Here is a 17,611-nt window from a genome sequence, read left to right as displayed (position 1 = left end):
AGAAGGAACAACCATGACTGGTATAGATCCTGTCTTGTTCTTCTGATTTATTTTCAGCTTTGCATCAATGATAGCTGTAGAGAACCCTGTTTGGTATGAGTCTGAGCCTTATTTATTCATGGTTCCTTCCCTGCACTGATTTTGCCTCTACTGAGAATTTTAAATTACTATTGAGGCCCTTACCTCTTCTCCTTTGAGTGACTACAACTGTATCCTAACTTCTTAGATCACTGATGACCTTTCCTATTCCTCTTTCTGCCTTTCCTTTTTACTTTTTAGAATAGGATGACTTTAGTAAAATACAAACCAGACCATTTGTGTGTGTGTGTGTGTGTGTGTGTGTGTGTGTGTGTGTGTGTATATATATCTTACCTCCTTCAGTGATACTGACTTAAGGTTCCTATCCCCTAGGACAACACACAGGGACATCTGTGAACTGACTCTTGTTTAACTGTCCTTTACACATCCACAGATGCATATCTGGGTAATTGTCTTTACCATGTCTGCATTTGCCTGTGCTCTTTATTCTATCTGCCTACAAGTTCTTACTGAGTTATTCAGGCTCTATCACATTTGCTTTTGGAGAAGATGACTTGCTGATTCTCTCATCCTCTGTTCTTCTGTCTTCTCCTGAACCTATGCCCTTTAGAAAGTGTGAGTGCTTTGGGCACAGGGACTGTCTTAGTTCTTTTTAACACACCACTCAGCACCATTTCCTGGAACACAGTAAAAGTTCCATAAAATATTTGAGTGACTAGCTTTCAGTGGCGAAGAAATAAAAGTCCCACTTCTCTTGATCCCAAGATATTTGGGCCTCCCTCTCCACCATGGACATATTTAGATATTTCTTTATAGGAAGCAGTTTTCATCTTCCAAGGTGAAGCTAGGTCATGTCTATTATCAAGGTTTCTTTCAAAGAACAAGTTACCTCTGGTTTTAATTTATACCTTTCCTTTCAGGAATCAAGTCCTTCATGGAAATGGACAGGGTAGAATCCTCTGCCTCTGAGGTGGTCTTGGCTTGGACCACAGACTTGGCTTTAAAGATTTGGCTTTGACCTCCACTCCATATCCACATCTTTCCTCTGCAGCATCCCCTCCTGACCATCCTGAGGGCAGTGCTATAGTGTCAGGACCAGTCCTGGGCACTGGGGACACAGATAACAGATGTGGGCCATGCCCTCCAGGGCTTCAGGATCTGGTGACAGAGACTATTGGGCAGGCAGACAGTCACCTGGAAGGTCTGTCTCAGAAGAAAATTCCCCTGGCTTTGCCGGCTTCCGAGAGGCTGTGGCTCTGCAGCTTGTCTTTAGCCCCTCAAAGCAGCCTTAACCCCATTCTCTTCCTGCTTCCAGCCATAATTATCCACTCACCAAACCTCCTTGGGTTTTAGAAACCACAAACTGGACCAAACAAAGGAGGCTCATCACCCAGTTACCACCTCAGGTTTGTTTTGAGACTTCAGAGGAAGCAGGGACCGTCCAAGAAGAGAATCAATAATTAATTCCTCAGGGCACGTGTCCTGAGTCAGTTACGCCATTAACAGACCAAACACATTTGTTTGTATCTTTCCACAACATCAGAATTTATGGAGTAACAAATTCACAAGCTTCATCACTTTCACCAGTTGCAATTCACTGAGTATTCATGGGTTGCTTGGTAGTCATAAGCTGGGAAATTGCAAATCTTTCATTCCAATCTTAATGACTAATCTTTATAACACTGGAAGCACACATCACACTTTACACAATGATAGATATAGGTTACAGAAAGGTTAAGGTGGCCCCAGGGTTTTGGAAGTCTTCACTGACCTCAAAGGCAGATAACAATTGCAAGAAAGTCATCACAGGTTGCCAGATAGAACCTGCCAAAAAATTTGTTCAGGACCCAGAGCTGTCAGACCTGGGAACTTATTCTAGGCCAGGGTTTGAAGGACAGGGTGTTTTAGAATGGGTCCATTTCAAAAAGAAAAATATGGCTGAACCAGTGGCACACGCCTATAATCCTAGTGGCTCAAGAGGCAGAGGCAGGAGGATCGCAAGTTCAAAGCCAGCCTCATCAACAGTGAGGCACTAAACAACTCAGACCTCTTCTCTAAGTAAAAAATATATATTAAAAAAAAAGGGCTGGGATAGGATGTGGCTCAGTGGTTGAGGGTCCCAAGTTCAATTCCCAGTATCAAGAAAAATAATAAAAATAATAAATAAATAAAAGATCCAGCTGAGCCAAAGACCTGAATCCTGGGGACATAAAGTCAAAGGTTCATGGCCTGTTGACCCTGTGATGCATTCACCATAAGGTCTGATGACGGTCACGTGTGTGCTGCAGTAGCCAGTCTTGTGGTGCTCCTCCATTCATAGGTCTCAGGTGAGAAGGTTGCTTTATCCAGTGGTCCCTTGGGCTTGATAAGATCATGGACCTGGTTTTTCTGATATGGGTGGATATGCCCATGCATCTATGTGCTTTGAATTTAATTTGGGAAGCTCACAGGTAGTCATTTGTATTCAGCACAATTTATCCGTTTGTGCCTGTGTGGTTGTGTTATGCAAACAGTGGTTGTTCAGTTGTACAAACAGGTATAGAGTCATTCTACTTTGGCACTTGTACTCAAAATGGAACAACTCAAAACAAACTACCACTTTACAAAATGGAGTAACTCAGGGTTTGGCACAGAACAATAGGAGTCTGAGAATTATTATTTTAATCACAGTGGAGTCACTCTGGAGCAGGACACAGCCTGCTCTCCACATCAGACTTCTTGGATAGCAATACCATGCCCAGGGCCGACACTGACACTAGGAACACACAGGGTAAATGTGAGTGACCTCATAAATGAGGGTGTTTATCTGTCTACAACTCTCTTATCTAGGCTGAAGGAATCTCACTTTGTAGTAATGCTATGCCGATTCTCATTTATTTACGGGCTGATAATCCAGTGAGTGGATTATCTAGAGTGGTGGTTAACCAAGTTTCTCTTTCCCTGCCCCCTCCTCCCACTTCCATGCCCCTTCCCTTCCTCCCCTTAACTTCTGCCTTTTCCCTCCCTCCCCCACCCCTGGCTATTGTGCTCTCCTCCCCCCCTGAGCAAGCCAGGGAAATAAGAGAAGGTGTAATGTGAACCCATCTGTGCTGCTTCTGATGGCTGCTGTGGGAAATGGCTCTGTGAGACAGAGAAGACTGAAGTCCACAGCAGACATCAAAACCTCATTGGAGAACTAATAGCCCTTGGTGATGTGTCACCATGCCACCACTTCTACTTTCTCTATGCTTTTGAAGTAGAAGTCCATTATGTATGTCGCCTCTTTACCTGTAGATATCATTGCAGGGTAAAGTGAGCAATATCCCTCTGCCCCATATTTCCAGTGTCAAATGAGACTTGAGTGAGAATATAGCTCTGCTTCAAACTCTTTTTTTTTTCCCCTTCTGTTTTTTGCAGTGCTAGGAGGGAGGGAGCCCAGAACTTGGCCTACCCATAGTAGACAAGTGGCTACCACTGAGCTACACTCCCATCCCCCAGCTCTGCCCCTCTCTAGTGGTGTGGTCTCAGGCATGTTATCTCTTGGGGGGCCTCTCTTTCTTCCTAGATCTTACAGTGCATTAAACAAAAGGATGAGTTCTTTTACCGCCATGATATAACTCACTGGTCTATGGTCAGGTCTGTGCAGTATGTCACAAGTATGGCAGAACTCCTGATATTTTGGAAACATAAAGAAAAACAGAGTCAATGTTGCCTTTGCTTTTTTGGACTCCTAGATGGTTCTTTTGAGTGTGAGAGCTGGGGGAGTTTCAGCACACACATGGAAGTGAATGGCATAGAAAATGATTTTTCATTGCATTTTTGACAAGAACAAAGTGTTTTCAAACCACGGGGCCTGGGGACCTCCAGGGTCCCTTCCAGTGCCAGCATTCTAGGTCAAACATATCAGCTGGATAATGCACCTCAAAACTAACAGGCGCAGGGTGACGTGAGCTGCCTAAAGTCACCCCAATGACTCATTAGTAGAACTGAGACTAGAGCTCCTTTCCAGACCATTCCAGGAGACAATTGCATCAGGACCCATAGGAACTTTGGATTCAGTGGAGGAATAGAGTGAGGTTCCTTCCTTCCTTCCCAACTGACTAGACCTCCCCAGTTCCAGAGGGGCTCTTGTCTTGGACTTAGAGCAAAAATGAGAGCAATGAAACCAAAGCTGCCTGCTCCCTCTGGTGTGCCTGACATGGTGATCCCTGGCCCAGCTCTCAGCTGTCAGCTTCCTTCCCGCGATCCCCAGGACCACCCATGCAGACAGGAAGTGCGTTGAGCCCACTCTGAGCAGTTGTAATGGTAGGGCAGGTCATCAGTGGAGGGAGGCAGCAGGGAGAGATGTATTATGTTCACATTTTTCTAAATTGAACTGGAGGTAGGGCCCAGGCTGGGCAGCCTGGGGGAGGGGCTGTGAGAAGGGGAAGCTGGGAGTGGGCTTGGTGGGGGGTGGGGGGGGCAGGGAGCTACCTCTGGGCAGGAGTGGCTGTGGGGATGGGCTGGCTCCAGACAAAGAGAAATCTGAGAGTGAGGGATTAAGCTGGGAGACCTGTGAGGAGAGCAGCAGAGCCCTAGCTTTCGAGGGAATCTCCAATATCAAACCCTTTTCCTGAAGAGCTTACTAAGAAGGACTTCAAGGCTAGCCTCCCATCCCCCATCTCTGAGGGGAGCAAGAATGCTGGCCAGGAGCAGGCTGTGGCATTAATCATCATTGTCCCTGACCCCACTGTGGGGCTTCAAAGCTCCTTCACTGCAGGCCCCTCACAGCCCAGCTAGGGGGTCCCCCTCAGGGCCCCAGGAGAAAGGATTCTTCTCTTGCTTTAAGAGCTGCAAGCTGGACGCTGGCAGTGTGCAGGGGTTAGATTTTTCCTACAAGGCAGAATTCGGTAGAAAAAAGTAGGCCTGAGTTTAATCCTATAAGAGGAGTTTAGGGACAGGTTCCAAATGAATTTCTTGATAAAGTTTTATCACCTTTTTATCCAGATAAATACGTGATACCATTGTCAGTTTTTCACACCTGAAGACTGATAGCCTGTCTTCCTGAGAGTCACTAAATCCTGAGGGAAGCTTCAGGAGGGCAAGTTTTAGGTCTCATGCATTCACCCCCACCCCTCCCCCACACACAGGGTCTAGTATGTAGTAGGTACTCCTTAAATGTTTGCTGAACAAGTGTAAAGAACAAGTGATTCCATAATGAGGTTCTGGAGGAGGAAATGACAAGCGCAGACATGGCTTTTCATCCAAGTTCTCCAGACCCCTTGCTGTGTTGCTTTCACTGGCACAGTCTACCCCACCCCTCAAGCTGCAAAGACTCCTTAGTTTGAACTGCTTGTGTTTAGGGAATGCTGTCCTCCCAAGAGCAGATTTCCTAAGATTTCTCCTAAGAGCAGCATGATCAATTAATGAGCTTGTAAAATTATCTAGATAGTTTAGGCAAAATAATCCCATGGATTAGTCAACAGCTACTGCTTTATAATATGTACCCCAAAGTCTCAGTGACTTACAACTGAGAAAGAGAATAAAGAACAATAAAAAGGGCTGGCTCATTGAGTACCTTACCCTGGAAATGACTAGGTGAAAAGTGGCCACTTATCAAAGAAAGAGTGGGAAGGATTGACACTTCCCATGGAGAGATGACTTAGGTGACACTCAAGTTGCCTTTCAACTCTACTCGTCTTTGGTGAGGACTATGCTGGGTAATTTCCAGATTTACATCCAGGCTGGATGTCAGTGTATTCCAGAATATCTGCAAAGCCAATAGCACCAAAGCCCAAATCTTTTGTCACATGTAACTCCAAGTGTGTGTGCTATGAGCCAGTGGCTCACAGAACCAGGAAATTCCTTTCCCTGAACCATCCTGTTTATATGAACTGAGTCATTCCACTAGATAATTAGCCACCTGCCACCTTCTCCAAATGGCATTTAAACACAGTTCAGGCAGCATCCAGGGTCTTGTTCCAACATTTCTGGGAAGCAGGGTGAGTCCCAGGTCATTTGTCTCCTTTAGCTTCTGAGCCAGGCATTGATTGGCATGATCTGTACTGGGGGCTCCGCCTCCCATGCACGCTTAAGAGAAAAAGCAAGCCTACCTCTGGATAGGGCGCCCCTCAGTGTACTCCAGAAGGCTCCTGATATGCAGAATATGCCTTATCGGTGTTGGAGAAGTGAGTGAGTGAGTGAGTGAAGGGAGGAATGAATGAAAGGCACTCTTTTAATTTAATTTGGAGAACTCTTTCAATTTGGAGGTTTTAATTTGGAGAACTGTGCTGCCTTCCCATTTCTCCTCTAACAACTAACAACGAGGAAGTTCAGGGTGAACTTTGTCCCTCCATCATCACTGCGTTATGGGCCCCCAGAGTCTGCTTATTTGTTTTGCCCTCTTTTCTGAGGACTTCTTTTTCCTTCTTGTAAAATTCCATAAGCCCAATTGCATTTTCGTTGTGTTGACTTTTCCACAACCTTTTGGGAAGAGGTAGAGGGCAAGGAATAAAGTAAACAAATGTCCTCAGTAATGATTTGCGGCTTGGATGCTTCTTTCCAATCATGACTATGTTCCTTGCCCCTCCCTTCCTCACTGCATGACCACAGTCCATGTGGGTGGGTGGGAAGAAGGACAAATGTCTCAGTGGCCCACACACTCTCATCTTGCAGGTGGATAAAGTAAACAGGGGTGACAAAGCCCATCCATTCATTTGTTCATTTAATAAACCTTCACTGGAAATTCACCAGGTGGTTCTCAAAGAGGTGAATCAGTACTTCTTACCAACTCAGTCCTCCCTCATCTTGTTGGAAGGCTGGGGTAAAAAGCAGTGATCAAGTCTCCTTTAAGTACAGAGGAAATGAAGAAAAACTAGAGCCAAATGCGCCTTGCTGATTTGTCCTTGTGTCACATTGGTTTCCATGCAGTCCTCTTTCAGTGCTTAAGCTGTTGCTTCAAGCCTGTCCCTTCCTGTTGTGACTTCTCAGGGTTTCTGAATGGAGCCTGATCCATTGTATAAACCCCAGGTGACTCCATACAGATTGAAAGGGAATTCCACTTATTGTCTTTATTTCCTAAGTAGTCTGTGAATTTGGACTAGTGGAGCAGGAAAGATCTTAGCTACCAACCATATATCGAACATTCACATACCTCTTTTACTCGTTCTTCAAGTCCAAAGATCATGAATTCTGCAAAGCCTCCACAATATGCTGGTGAGAGCAAGTTATTCCTGCCCAGTGCTCCATAACATCTTGTTGATGCCACCATTATTGTTCTAACTCAATGACACTGTCAAGGTTTGTTTACATTTTCTCTTCCCCACTGAATCCTCTGAGTTCTTGGAAAGATAACATAGTAATCTATTTGTCTTGGTCTGTTTTGTGTTGCTGTAACAGAATACCTGAGACTAGAAAATTTATAAACAATAAAAGTTTATTTGGCTTATGGTTCTAGAGGCTGGGAAGTCCTAGAGCAATGGCTCTGGTGTGTGGTGAATGCTTTCATGCTGCATCACCCATTTGTGAAAGGCAGAATTGCAAGAGAATGCTCCAGTGGCTTTTATAACAAGCCCCTCTCACAGCAAGTCTCCTCCTTAATCCATTCACTGAGGACTGAGTCCTCTTGACCTAGTCACTTCACTAGTCCTGCCTCTCAGCACTGTTGCACAGGAGATTCAGTTCTATCACATGAGCTTTGGGGGACCCCTTCAAGCCACAGCACTGATAATCTTTGTTTCCTAGCAGTGGACATGGAGTCAGTATGTAGCATGCGCTTGGTTAATGCTTGTTGAATGAATGAGTGAGTGAGTGAGTGAATAGTAGTATTGAGGACTCATATTTCCTGTTTTCCCAGGAAACAGAGGCCTAGGCGGAGACTGTAGCTCATGCCTTTTCCTCTCTCTTTCTACTGACACAGAGACTCTCAGTGCAGAGCACAGTTGGCATCCCTTGCCTTTAGGAGAAGGGGGTCACTGGGTACAGCCTTGAAATATGGGCTGATGAAACAGACAGTGATGACCTGCTCTGGCTGTGCTTTCCACCAGTGTTTCTATTAATGGATGGTTTCTGGCAGAATCTTTTCAAAAACTGCCTCCTGACCGAGACAAACTCACACCAATGTGTCCCTCAGTTGTTCCCTTGCCTTGCTCATTAGTGGCTCACAAAAGGGAGCATTTTTAGGTCTGAGTTTTCAATCCCTCTAAGCAGAATGTGTTGCTTTTACTAAACTATAGAAAGTTAGAAGAATAAAAAAGAGCCGTTATCGCTTTCAGTGGAATCGGAATGTTTTCACTCCAGCTTTCTTTAAAGCATCTGTACAGATTACAACAACGAGAATTACTGTGCGGAGGTGTGAAGATTTTATGTGTCTGTCTTCACATCCTGGTTAAATACAATGCTTTCAATTCACATATTTAACGTTTTCAGCCTGTGTGTGTGTGTGTGTGTGTGTGTGTGTGTGTGTGTGTGTTTCACACCTGGCAAAAATAAGTTCCTATTTATGGAACAGATGTCCTTTAAACATCTGCTTCTGTGGTAATAGGCGTAGCAGAAGATGATGAGGACTCAGAAAAAGGTCAAATACGGCCCCTGGTGTCATTGGGCTGATCATCTGGAGAGCAGGTCACAGAAACAGAGAGGCATTGGCAATGCATTATGGGAAGGAAGAGATGAGCCCTGAGTCCCGTGTGTGTGTGTGTGTGTGTGTGTGTGTGAGAGAGAGAGAGAGAGAGAATTGAATGAAGAGTAGATATTTTCATTGAAGAATTTTATATAAATGAGTGAAAAATCAGAGCTTTGTCCCATCAACCTCTTTTCACCAGCCCTGTCCTTCTCTACTCTTTTCCTTCTCTAAGGAGACTGTCCTGCAATGTCCTTGCTGTCCATTTAGTTTAACCCACTCCTCCTCGTTATTTTAACCTAAGACTAGGTAATCACTCAGGATTTTAATTGCCTGGAGCATCAGGCGGTGTAGGGTTGGTGGTTATTTTAGAAGGTTCTTGGCTGCTGGAGTGTGAGAAGAGAAAACCAAAGGAGTTTATGCCCAGAAATATTTTCAGCTTTTGTGCTTCCAGTTCAACATTTCTGTAGCACTTTACAGCAGGCTTTGTGCAGATTTAGTTGAAAATCAACTTATGGATTCTTCCCTAATTGTCTTGGCCAGGTTTAATCTGTTATTGGTCAAGGCATCCTGGCTTCTATTACGCAGCACACGGAGGATTTCCGGTGTTGCTCTTATCCTAATGGAGACTTGCTGTTTTTAGAAACAAACCTTAGCGTTGATGAAGGCTGGTATCACTGTGTCCTGTGAAATGAACCCAGAAGGATTCCCATCTGATACAGTATTTCAGACCTTTGACTGAAAAGAGCAAGTCTTGGATTTGGCATTCACATGCTGGAAGATTATGGTTTTATATATATTTTTTCTCCTGAAGATTAAAACAAAGCTTGTTGTTTGTTTCTGCCTCTTTGGATTGAATCCTGGAAATGCTCAGGGTACCCTGTCTGAGCAGGCAGCCTGCAGCAATAGTGCATCTGCAGAGGAGAGCTTTTATTGGCCCAGGATACCCCAGGGTCCCAGAAGAGGAGGGAACAGGAGTATCCTCTTACTGCAGGTCCAGCATTGCTGGCCTTTGCTCCTGAGGTTGTCCAGGGCTGACCACATAGACTTACGTGACACAGGGACGAACGTGAGATGTTTAGTTATGGGAATAGAATAAATGAAAGGAACTCTAGAGAGAGCTCTGGAAGATGATTGTGTTTAGAGAGGAAGAACAACAGAGAGCTTGTGTCTGGAGAGTTTGGGAAGAAGGTAAAAAGCAACGGGCATCCTTATAGGACAGCAGTTTGTCACTGCCTCTGGAGTTCATAGGAGAGAAGCGATAATGAAAAGTACCATTTCCCCCAAATCCTGGAAGGATGTTGGATTTCTTTTCTTTTTCATGTCTTTTCTTCCTTTTTTCTTTAATTTGGGGTTGAACCCAGGAGCACTTGACCAATGAGCTACATCCCCACCCCTTTTTGTTTATTTATTTTGAAGCAGGGTCTCACTGACTTGCTTAGGGTCTTGCGAAACTGCAAGTCTGGCCTCAAACTTGTTATACTCCTGCTTCGGCCTCACAATTTGCTGGGATTATAGGTGACGCCACTGTGCTTGGCTACAGCCCTTTTAAAATTTTCATTTTGAGACAAGGTCTCACTAAGTTGCCTGGACTGGCCTTGAACTTGCAGTCCTTCTGTCTCAGTCTTCCAACTAACTGGAATTACAGGTGCGTGCCACCCCATAACACCTTGCCAGGCAGAATGTTAGATTGCTGAGTGCTATTTGCCTGAGTGTGGTGAGGGCATACTGTATACATTTGCAGTCACTCAGAAGTAAACTACCCTTTCCATTCCCACCAGTCTCCTTGCCAAACTCTTGCTAAGACTTTGAAGAGTTTACATAGTTCTGCTGGAGGAAATAATTTGTGATAAGATTATTTGCCTTCTTAAACTGAGTTCATTAGAATCAAGGAGACCAACTTTGAGCTCCATAAGTAAAGATACATCCATTTATGTACTAAAATACAGACATTTTACAGGTTTAGAAAACCAGTCTAACATCTATTCTGCTTTTCTCATTAATTCCACCCCCTTCACCTCCTCTGCCCTTATCCCTACCCCTCACTCCAAAGTGAATTGCTCAGCAGAACCTCATTTAAAAGGTACAATAGAACCTACATATTTGAACTGGATCTGGGAGCTCGTTCCATTCCCATTTGCCACCCATCTAGCCAAGTACTTATCCCAACGGCTCAAACTTGACAAATCTGAGCCTTCTAGTGCCACTGAATAATTCCTGCTGGCTTCCTAGAGCCTGCTGAGAATCCACTGGGCCCCAGGGACAATGGCAGTGGACAGTGTTGTATTAGCAAGAATGCTGACTCACATCTGTGAGCCTAGAAAATTGCCACATCAAAAGAAATTAGTCTGTTTCCCATGTATATTCTCTCTCTTTACTTTCTTTGCAATACAGAGCCCTTATGCATGCTAGCCAAGTGCTCTACCACTGAACTACATATCTCCCCAGCCCTTTTAAATTGTTATTTTATATTTTGAGACAGTGTCTCGCTATTCATCCAGGCTGGCCTCAAATTTATCACTATTCATCCTGCTTTGGCCTCCCAAGTAGCAAGGGTTAGAGGCATGCACCACCATGCCTGGCTCCCACATGCATTTTTTCTTGAAATTTCTGTTGCAGTTGGCTTATTCTTTTGCATGTATATGGACACACACACAATTTTTTTGTGTGTATATATATATATATATATATATATATATATATATATATATGTGTGTGTGTGTGTGTGTGTGTGTGTGTATAGGTTTTTCATTCTTTATTTGAATATCCTAGAATATTAAAGCTTGTCTGGGAGGACAAGTATCACAGCATGAAAACAAATCAGACCAGTAGGGAGTTTAAATTAGTCCCTTCAATTTATCAATGAAAATGCCAATACCACCCAAACAGAAGGGTCTGACCAAAGGCCTATGGCTCATTAGAGAACATCTGGGTCCAGAATTCAGGTCTCCTGACTTTCATTCTATGCTTAAAACCTTACATCTGTTTAGCATATATGTATACACAGTATACATTGCAGCCATATGTACATGTTGATATTTATTCCCATAAGAATAAAATTAGACATAATACATAATATTTATTGAATAATTATTAGGTCTCAGACATTGTTCTAAACACATTACATATTTAATATTATTTATCCTTATGAGAAATCTCTTAGGTGGTTATTTTTACTTTATTATCTTCAATTTACAGTTGCTATAATAAGGCATAGAAAGTTTAATAACTTGCCCTCAGTATGTAGAAAAGTTCAGTTAAACTTTGACTTTCCTGAAACTCAGGGCTGTTTTCTTCAGCAAATATGTACTCAGCCCTGGAATAGACAGAGCCCTTGCCTTACCACAGAGGAAAAAATAGACATGTGAGTTTGTCAGGCACAGCACTCAGTGATGGCTGTAGCAGAGGCCTGAACACAGGACAGAGAGTGTTCAGAGGAGGGAGTAATGGGCTTCACCAGACAGGTGGAATTGGAACGGTCTTGGAGACGCATAGGAGTCTGCCAAGTAGAGAATGGGTGCTGGGTACACAAGAACAGAAGGGCCTGTGTGTCAGGGAAAATTCTAGAGAGTGAGAAGTTCAGAGGATTCGAAGCGGGAGGAGGATCCCTATGGGAGAGATTTCAGAGATGAGGCTAAAGAGGCAGGTTGGGAGCAGACCCTAAGTGTCTGTATGCCAAGATAAGGAATATAGGTTATATTCAGTAAATAGAGAAGATCCAGGGGAATTTTTATGAGTAACTTTGGTGAGAGAGCACAAGGGTTGCAGGCTGGAAGTCGGGGAAGACTGACAGCAAGGAAAACAAGAAGTCCCAGGCAGGGCCCAGACACCTGCTGGCCATCAGACTCTCGTAGGCTACCACTTGACAGCGCTGCTCACATTGCTGCTATGGCTTGGAATGCTCTCTGCAAGTCAGTCTTCCTGCATACCACAAGAAGATGGTGTCCGTAGAGATGGTGCTTAGATACCATGCATGGAGAGTTTCCTTAGTCCCCACCCTGAGCAGCTTAGAACTTGGCTCCCTAGGTTCTCCTCTGTCCTCTGGCACATTTTTCTTTCTTGGAACACATTTTTTTTAAAGAAGTACAAAAATATCCTGTTGCACATATTTGTGTATATTTCTCTCTCCCCCTCTAAACCCAGCTCCTCAAAGGCAGGACCAGACCTTTGCCTTCTTAAATAGTTGGCACAGTGCCTGGCATTTAGCGAGCTCCCAATAAATGTGTGATGAATGAACAAAACTTACTAAACAAAGGCAGGGACTATAGTTATGGAAAAAGAGCCCACATTTGGGAGGTGTTGTTTTAAGTTATATCAAGAATTGGCAAGCTACGGTCCGAAGGCCAAATCCAGCCTGCTTTATTTTCTGCTTTTGTAAATAAAGTTTTATTGGAACACAGCCAAGTCCATGCATTTGCATGTTGTCTATGGTAGCTCTTACTCTACCGTGGCCGAGGTAAATCATTGTGACAAGACCATACGGCCCCAAATCCCCAAATATTAACTCTCTGGCTCTTTGCTGAGTAAGTTTGCCCACCCGAGAGAGGTGAGTGGGCTTCGTGCCTGGAGGTGAAGGGTGGCAGATAGGAGAGTCAAGACTTTTCCTTTGAAATACCAGAGCTTTGCTCAAGTGATGGCAGTGATCCTTAGGGTGTAGGTATTCAGAAGGAAGTACTGTTTAAGTGTGGTGCAGGAGGAAAGGGGAGGCCCTGGTAAGAGAGCACACGGGTCATAGTTCTGCTTCTCACTGGTGAAGCTGGTCATGCTGTTCTCTCTCCTAGTCATCCAGTTTGGTTTCGTCACCCTCTTTGTGGCCTCCTTTCCCTTGGCACCTGTGTTTGCCCTCCTCAACAATGTCATTGAAGTGCGACTGGATGCAAAGAAGTTTGTTACGGAGCTGAGACGGCCAGACGCTGTGAGAACCAAAGACATTGGTATGTGCCTGGCATAGGGGCCACCGCAGGTCCGGCTCCCCCTGCCTGTGGCTGCAGCCTCCACCCTCATGTGTCAGGAATAAGAAGGTTGGGCAAAGCCCTTGCCTCTTCGCCCTTCCAGGTTCTCATCTGCACATCCTTGGATGCAGGGAGGTCTTTGCAGAACCTATTATCCACCTCAGCGATCCCCCAAACTTCCAGACAGTGGGACACCTAAGCCTTCCCAGACAGACCCACTCCTTGGGGGCCCTGCAGACCTCCCCTGGTCACTTGCCTGTAAAACATCACCCTAAGCTGCAGCCTTGTCATCGTTGGGCCAAGGGTGGGAGTGAGACAGACACCCTTCTTTCTGTCTTTTAGGAATTTGGTTTGACATTCTCTCCGGAATCGGCAAGTTCTCTGTTATCATCAATGTAAGTACATTTAATCAGGACCCCCGGCTCTGTGGGAGGCTCTTTTAAAAGAGCTGAGGTCTTCTAAGCAGGAAACCAGCCCTTGTTTCCTCCCAGCCTTTTCCATTGGCAACTTTATTTCATAGACAGTCTCCTGGTTAATGGTAACTTTTAACTTTTAGTTAACCAGAAGACTGTCACCAGAGCTGGGCCATTTCTTTTTTAATTTCACTAAGAGAAAGGTGATTACCCATTAGAATATATACCTTGGCCTTAAGAGTCAAAATCCGATCTTTTCTCAGAGCCAAGAATAATGAGGAAAGAATTCTACATATCTATCCATCGCTTTCCTTTCTTTTTGTACTCCCGAGTTAAACAATACCTGGAGTATTGCCCAGGCTGCAATTCCTAATTACTGTTCCTCTGAACTGTCAATTAATTATCCCCATGGACTATGGCACTGCGTAGATTAAGATAGGCCCTGGAAGGAGAGGGGTCCTACCTGTTGTGACCTCCTTAACTGCCTTGCCAGACATGTCCACACTGCAGAGGAAATCCTGCTGGGCCCCATCCAACAGCCCCTCTGCTTTCGCATTCTGGATGGATGGTGGCCAGGCAGGGCCTCCTGTTCCACCTCCCAAGAAAATATCAGCCAGCTTGCTGCATGTCAAGAAAGCCACTATTGCCTTGGGAGAGAAACATTGACTCTGGCTTTAACCTGGTTCCTGCTAAGAACACAGGAAAATAATAAGAGACGTGCAAGGAGAGGCAGAGAAAATCAGCCCAGTGCATTTTGAATGTTTGCAGACATCTTGAATAGTAGAGGATAGGAAAGGCAGCAGAACACAACATACACTAGTATGGCAGTATGTAAAAACGTGGATGTGTAACCAATGTGATTCTGCAATCTGTATACGGGGGAAAATTGGGAGTTCACAACCCACTTGAATCAAATGTATGAAATATGATATGTCAAGAGCTTTGTAATGTTTTGAACAATTAATAATAATAATAAAAGAACCTTAGAAATAAACAACAATTTGGAAGACAGGTCTGCAGTTGTGCAGTTGTGTCCACTAGAATAGAAGCCCTTAGTATTAACTATCTATAGTACAGAATGACGTGAAATTTTATTCCCCTATCTTCTCTAAGGCTTGTTTACTTATCTGTAAATTGGTACATCAGAATAGTACCCACAAAATAGGATAGTTCTGGAAATTAAATAAGATAAAGAGAAGCCATAAACAAGTGCTCAGTAAGTTGTAGCTCTGATTATTATAAATGTGTTATTCCTTCTCAAATATGGTCACAGCCATCCACACTCACATATACATTGAGAAAACAATATCTAAACTACATTTTTAAAGGGACCTTAATTGTTGGTGCAGAATGCAATATAAACACCTGCCAAAAAGATTTAAGATTTTCTTTGCAGAAAGTACCTCCATGTTCAAACATGCAATCATTCATTTGTCATTTGGTTTGCTTCATAGACATTTATAGAGCACTTAGATATGCCAGATGCTACATTAGGTGTGTATAGCTCTAGCAGGACCTTCCTTCCCCCTCTGGATCTTACTTTCCTTAAGTAAAATGGATAAAAACTGACTTGCATTGTGTGCTATGAAGTGTTTAGAGATAATAGTCATATTGAGGAAACAGAGGAATCATGCTCCTGGCTCTCTGGTGTCCCTCAGGGCAGACATACCTGGCCATCCAGCTCCCTGGTTCACTGCATTGAAGTGGCTCTCCCATCATGAAGGGTGACTTTCTTAGAATATCTTGCACTATGTTTTGGCTTGGCCAATGACATGTCAACTCAAACATCTCAGAGGTGAATTAATGCATCCAGCACCCAATGGCTCAGTCTGGCCTTGAATCCTTTGCTACGGTGATTGTAATTCACCCTCTTGATAGCCACTATCAGGTGGATTTACTTATGCTTATCAGAGATGGAAAAGCCAGGTGTGTCAGCCACATGAGCTCAGGGACAGGGATAGGTACCTGAGCATGCTGCACCTCTTAAAGGACAGCCCAAGAGCAGACAATTGCACAATCACATGGGCCCTGTGCCATCCAGACAGCATCCACCCTGACTATTCCTCAGTGCTTGTGGTTCCGTCCTGTAGGCTTTTGTCATCGCTGTTACCTCTGACTTTATCCCCCGCCTCGTGTACCAGTATTCCTATAGTCATAATGGGACTCTGCACGGCTTTGTGAACCACACCCTCTCCTTTTTCAACGTCAGCCAGCTGAAGGAGGGAACGCAGCCAGAAAACTCACATTTCGACCAGGAGGTTCAGTTCTGCAGGTAAATTCATCCTGAGGAGGAGGGCCCCAAAAGACCAGAAGCAATAGATTCAGCTAATTACTTGGATGACCTGGAATTACATCATTCTCCCTGCTTCCATCTCCTGTTCCTCCCCATCAGTAATTTATAAATTAGTTTGAATTAATCAGAAAATAGTTATTGAGTGCCTTTTGCTAGACACCATTGAGCAGTCCTCCTCATCAAGAATTGGGAACTGGCAGGTTGGTCAGTAATTATATGGAATCACAGGCAGAATGGACAATGAGTGCTGTGAGTGTTCAGAGGTTAGGGAGATTACTGGGGACTATAATGGAAAATGTGGGCTTCCTGGAAGGGCTTCTGGGATTTGTAGGATAGAGAGGGAGAATATTCTAGCACTGGCCAAAACATGGTGGTGGGGGCTATTAGACAATCACTTAGGGGCTAAGCAATATAGTTAGTAATGAGGATGTTTGGAAGATAATAATGGTAACGTAGGAAATACAGCATATGTGGAAACTCCTAGGATAGTGTATGAGTCAAATCCTTGTTGAATTTGGATAGGATGAAATCTGTAATGGGAAGTCTTGAAATATGACAGGAATTTTAATATGAGGCCATGAATGATGGGATGAAGGGCAGTTTTAGGAAAATTGATCTGGTCTCAAAGAGGAAGATGGACTAGAGCCGAGAATTCAAGGAGAACAACTGAGTGGCCACATCATTTAGACATAAACTGTCTAAAGCATAGAACAGATGGTGGAAGTAATTTTAAAAAAGGAGAAAGGTGAGCTATTTCATATGATGCACCACAAACCTGGTGACAACAGATATGGAGAGGGGTTGACTTAAGGATATCTCAAAAATCTGTGATGAGGCCATACAACCAGGAAATTGTGGGTTCATTGACTTGGATAGGGAAAATGTCTCCTCCTCCTCCTCCTCCTCCTCCTCCCCCCTCCCTCTCCCCCTCTCTCTCCCCCTCCCCCTCCAGGGATTGACGCCAGAGGCACTTAACCACTGAACCACATCCTCACCCCATTTTTGTTTTTTATTTTGAGACAGGGTCTCACTAATTGCTTAGGGCCTCACTAAGTTGCTGAGGCTGGCTTTGAATTTGTGATCCTCCTGCCTCAGCCTCCTGAGCTGCTGAGATTACAGGCGTGTGTCACCATGACTAATGAGAATCTAACCTTACTGTACAAGTGATGGATTTGATTTCAGTCCTGTTTAATTTAAAACATGGTATGAAGTCTAAGAGGTCAATCCTAATTCCTGACCACACTAAGCTGAATTCTGGAGAGGTGACTGAAATCCATCACACAGGGATCATTGAAGCCATGGAGCAAAGATCATATTGCATATATTTAAAAAATAA

General features: G+C 44.1%; 1 protein-coding gene across 1 annotated transcript in view; it reads left to right on the top strand.

The window, feature by feature from the left end:
- The window catches only part of ANO2 (anoctamin 2), a 347,356-nt gene that overhangs the window by 317,979 nt on the left and 11,766 nt on the right, over nt 1-17,611 (top strand). Inside the window, exons 21-23 of the mRNA XM_081309365.1 lie at nt 13,399-13,551; nt 13,912-13,964; nt 16,073-16,254. Of these exons, the coding sequence (XP_081165491.1) occupies nt 13,399-13,551; nt 13,912-13,964; nt 16,073-16,254 (388 nt within the window). The remainder of the gene's footprint in view (nt 1-13,398; nt 13,552-13,911; nt 13,965-16,072; nt 16,255-17,611) is intronic.

This window comes from Spermophilus citellus (genome assembly GCF_964194105.1).
Source record: "Spermophilus citellus genome assembly, chromosome: 10".
NCBI classification, from domain to species: domain Eukaryota; kingdom Metazoa; phylum Chordata; class Mammalia; order Rodentia; family Sciuridae; genus Spermophilus; species Spermophilus citellus.
Note: the sequence above shows the minus strand (reverse complement) of the source record. Positions and strands in the feature narration are given on the sequence as shown.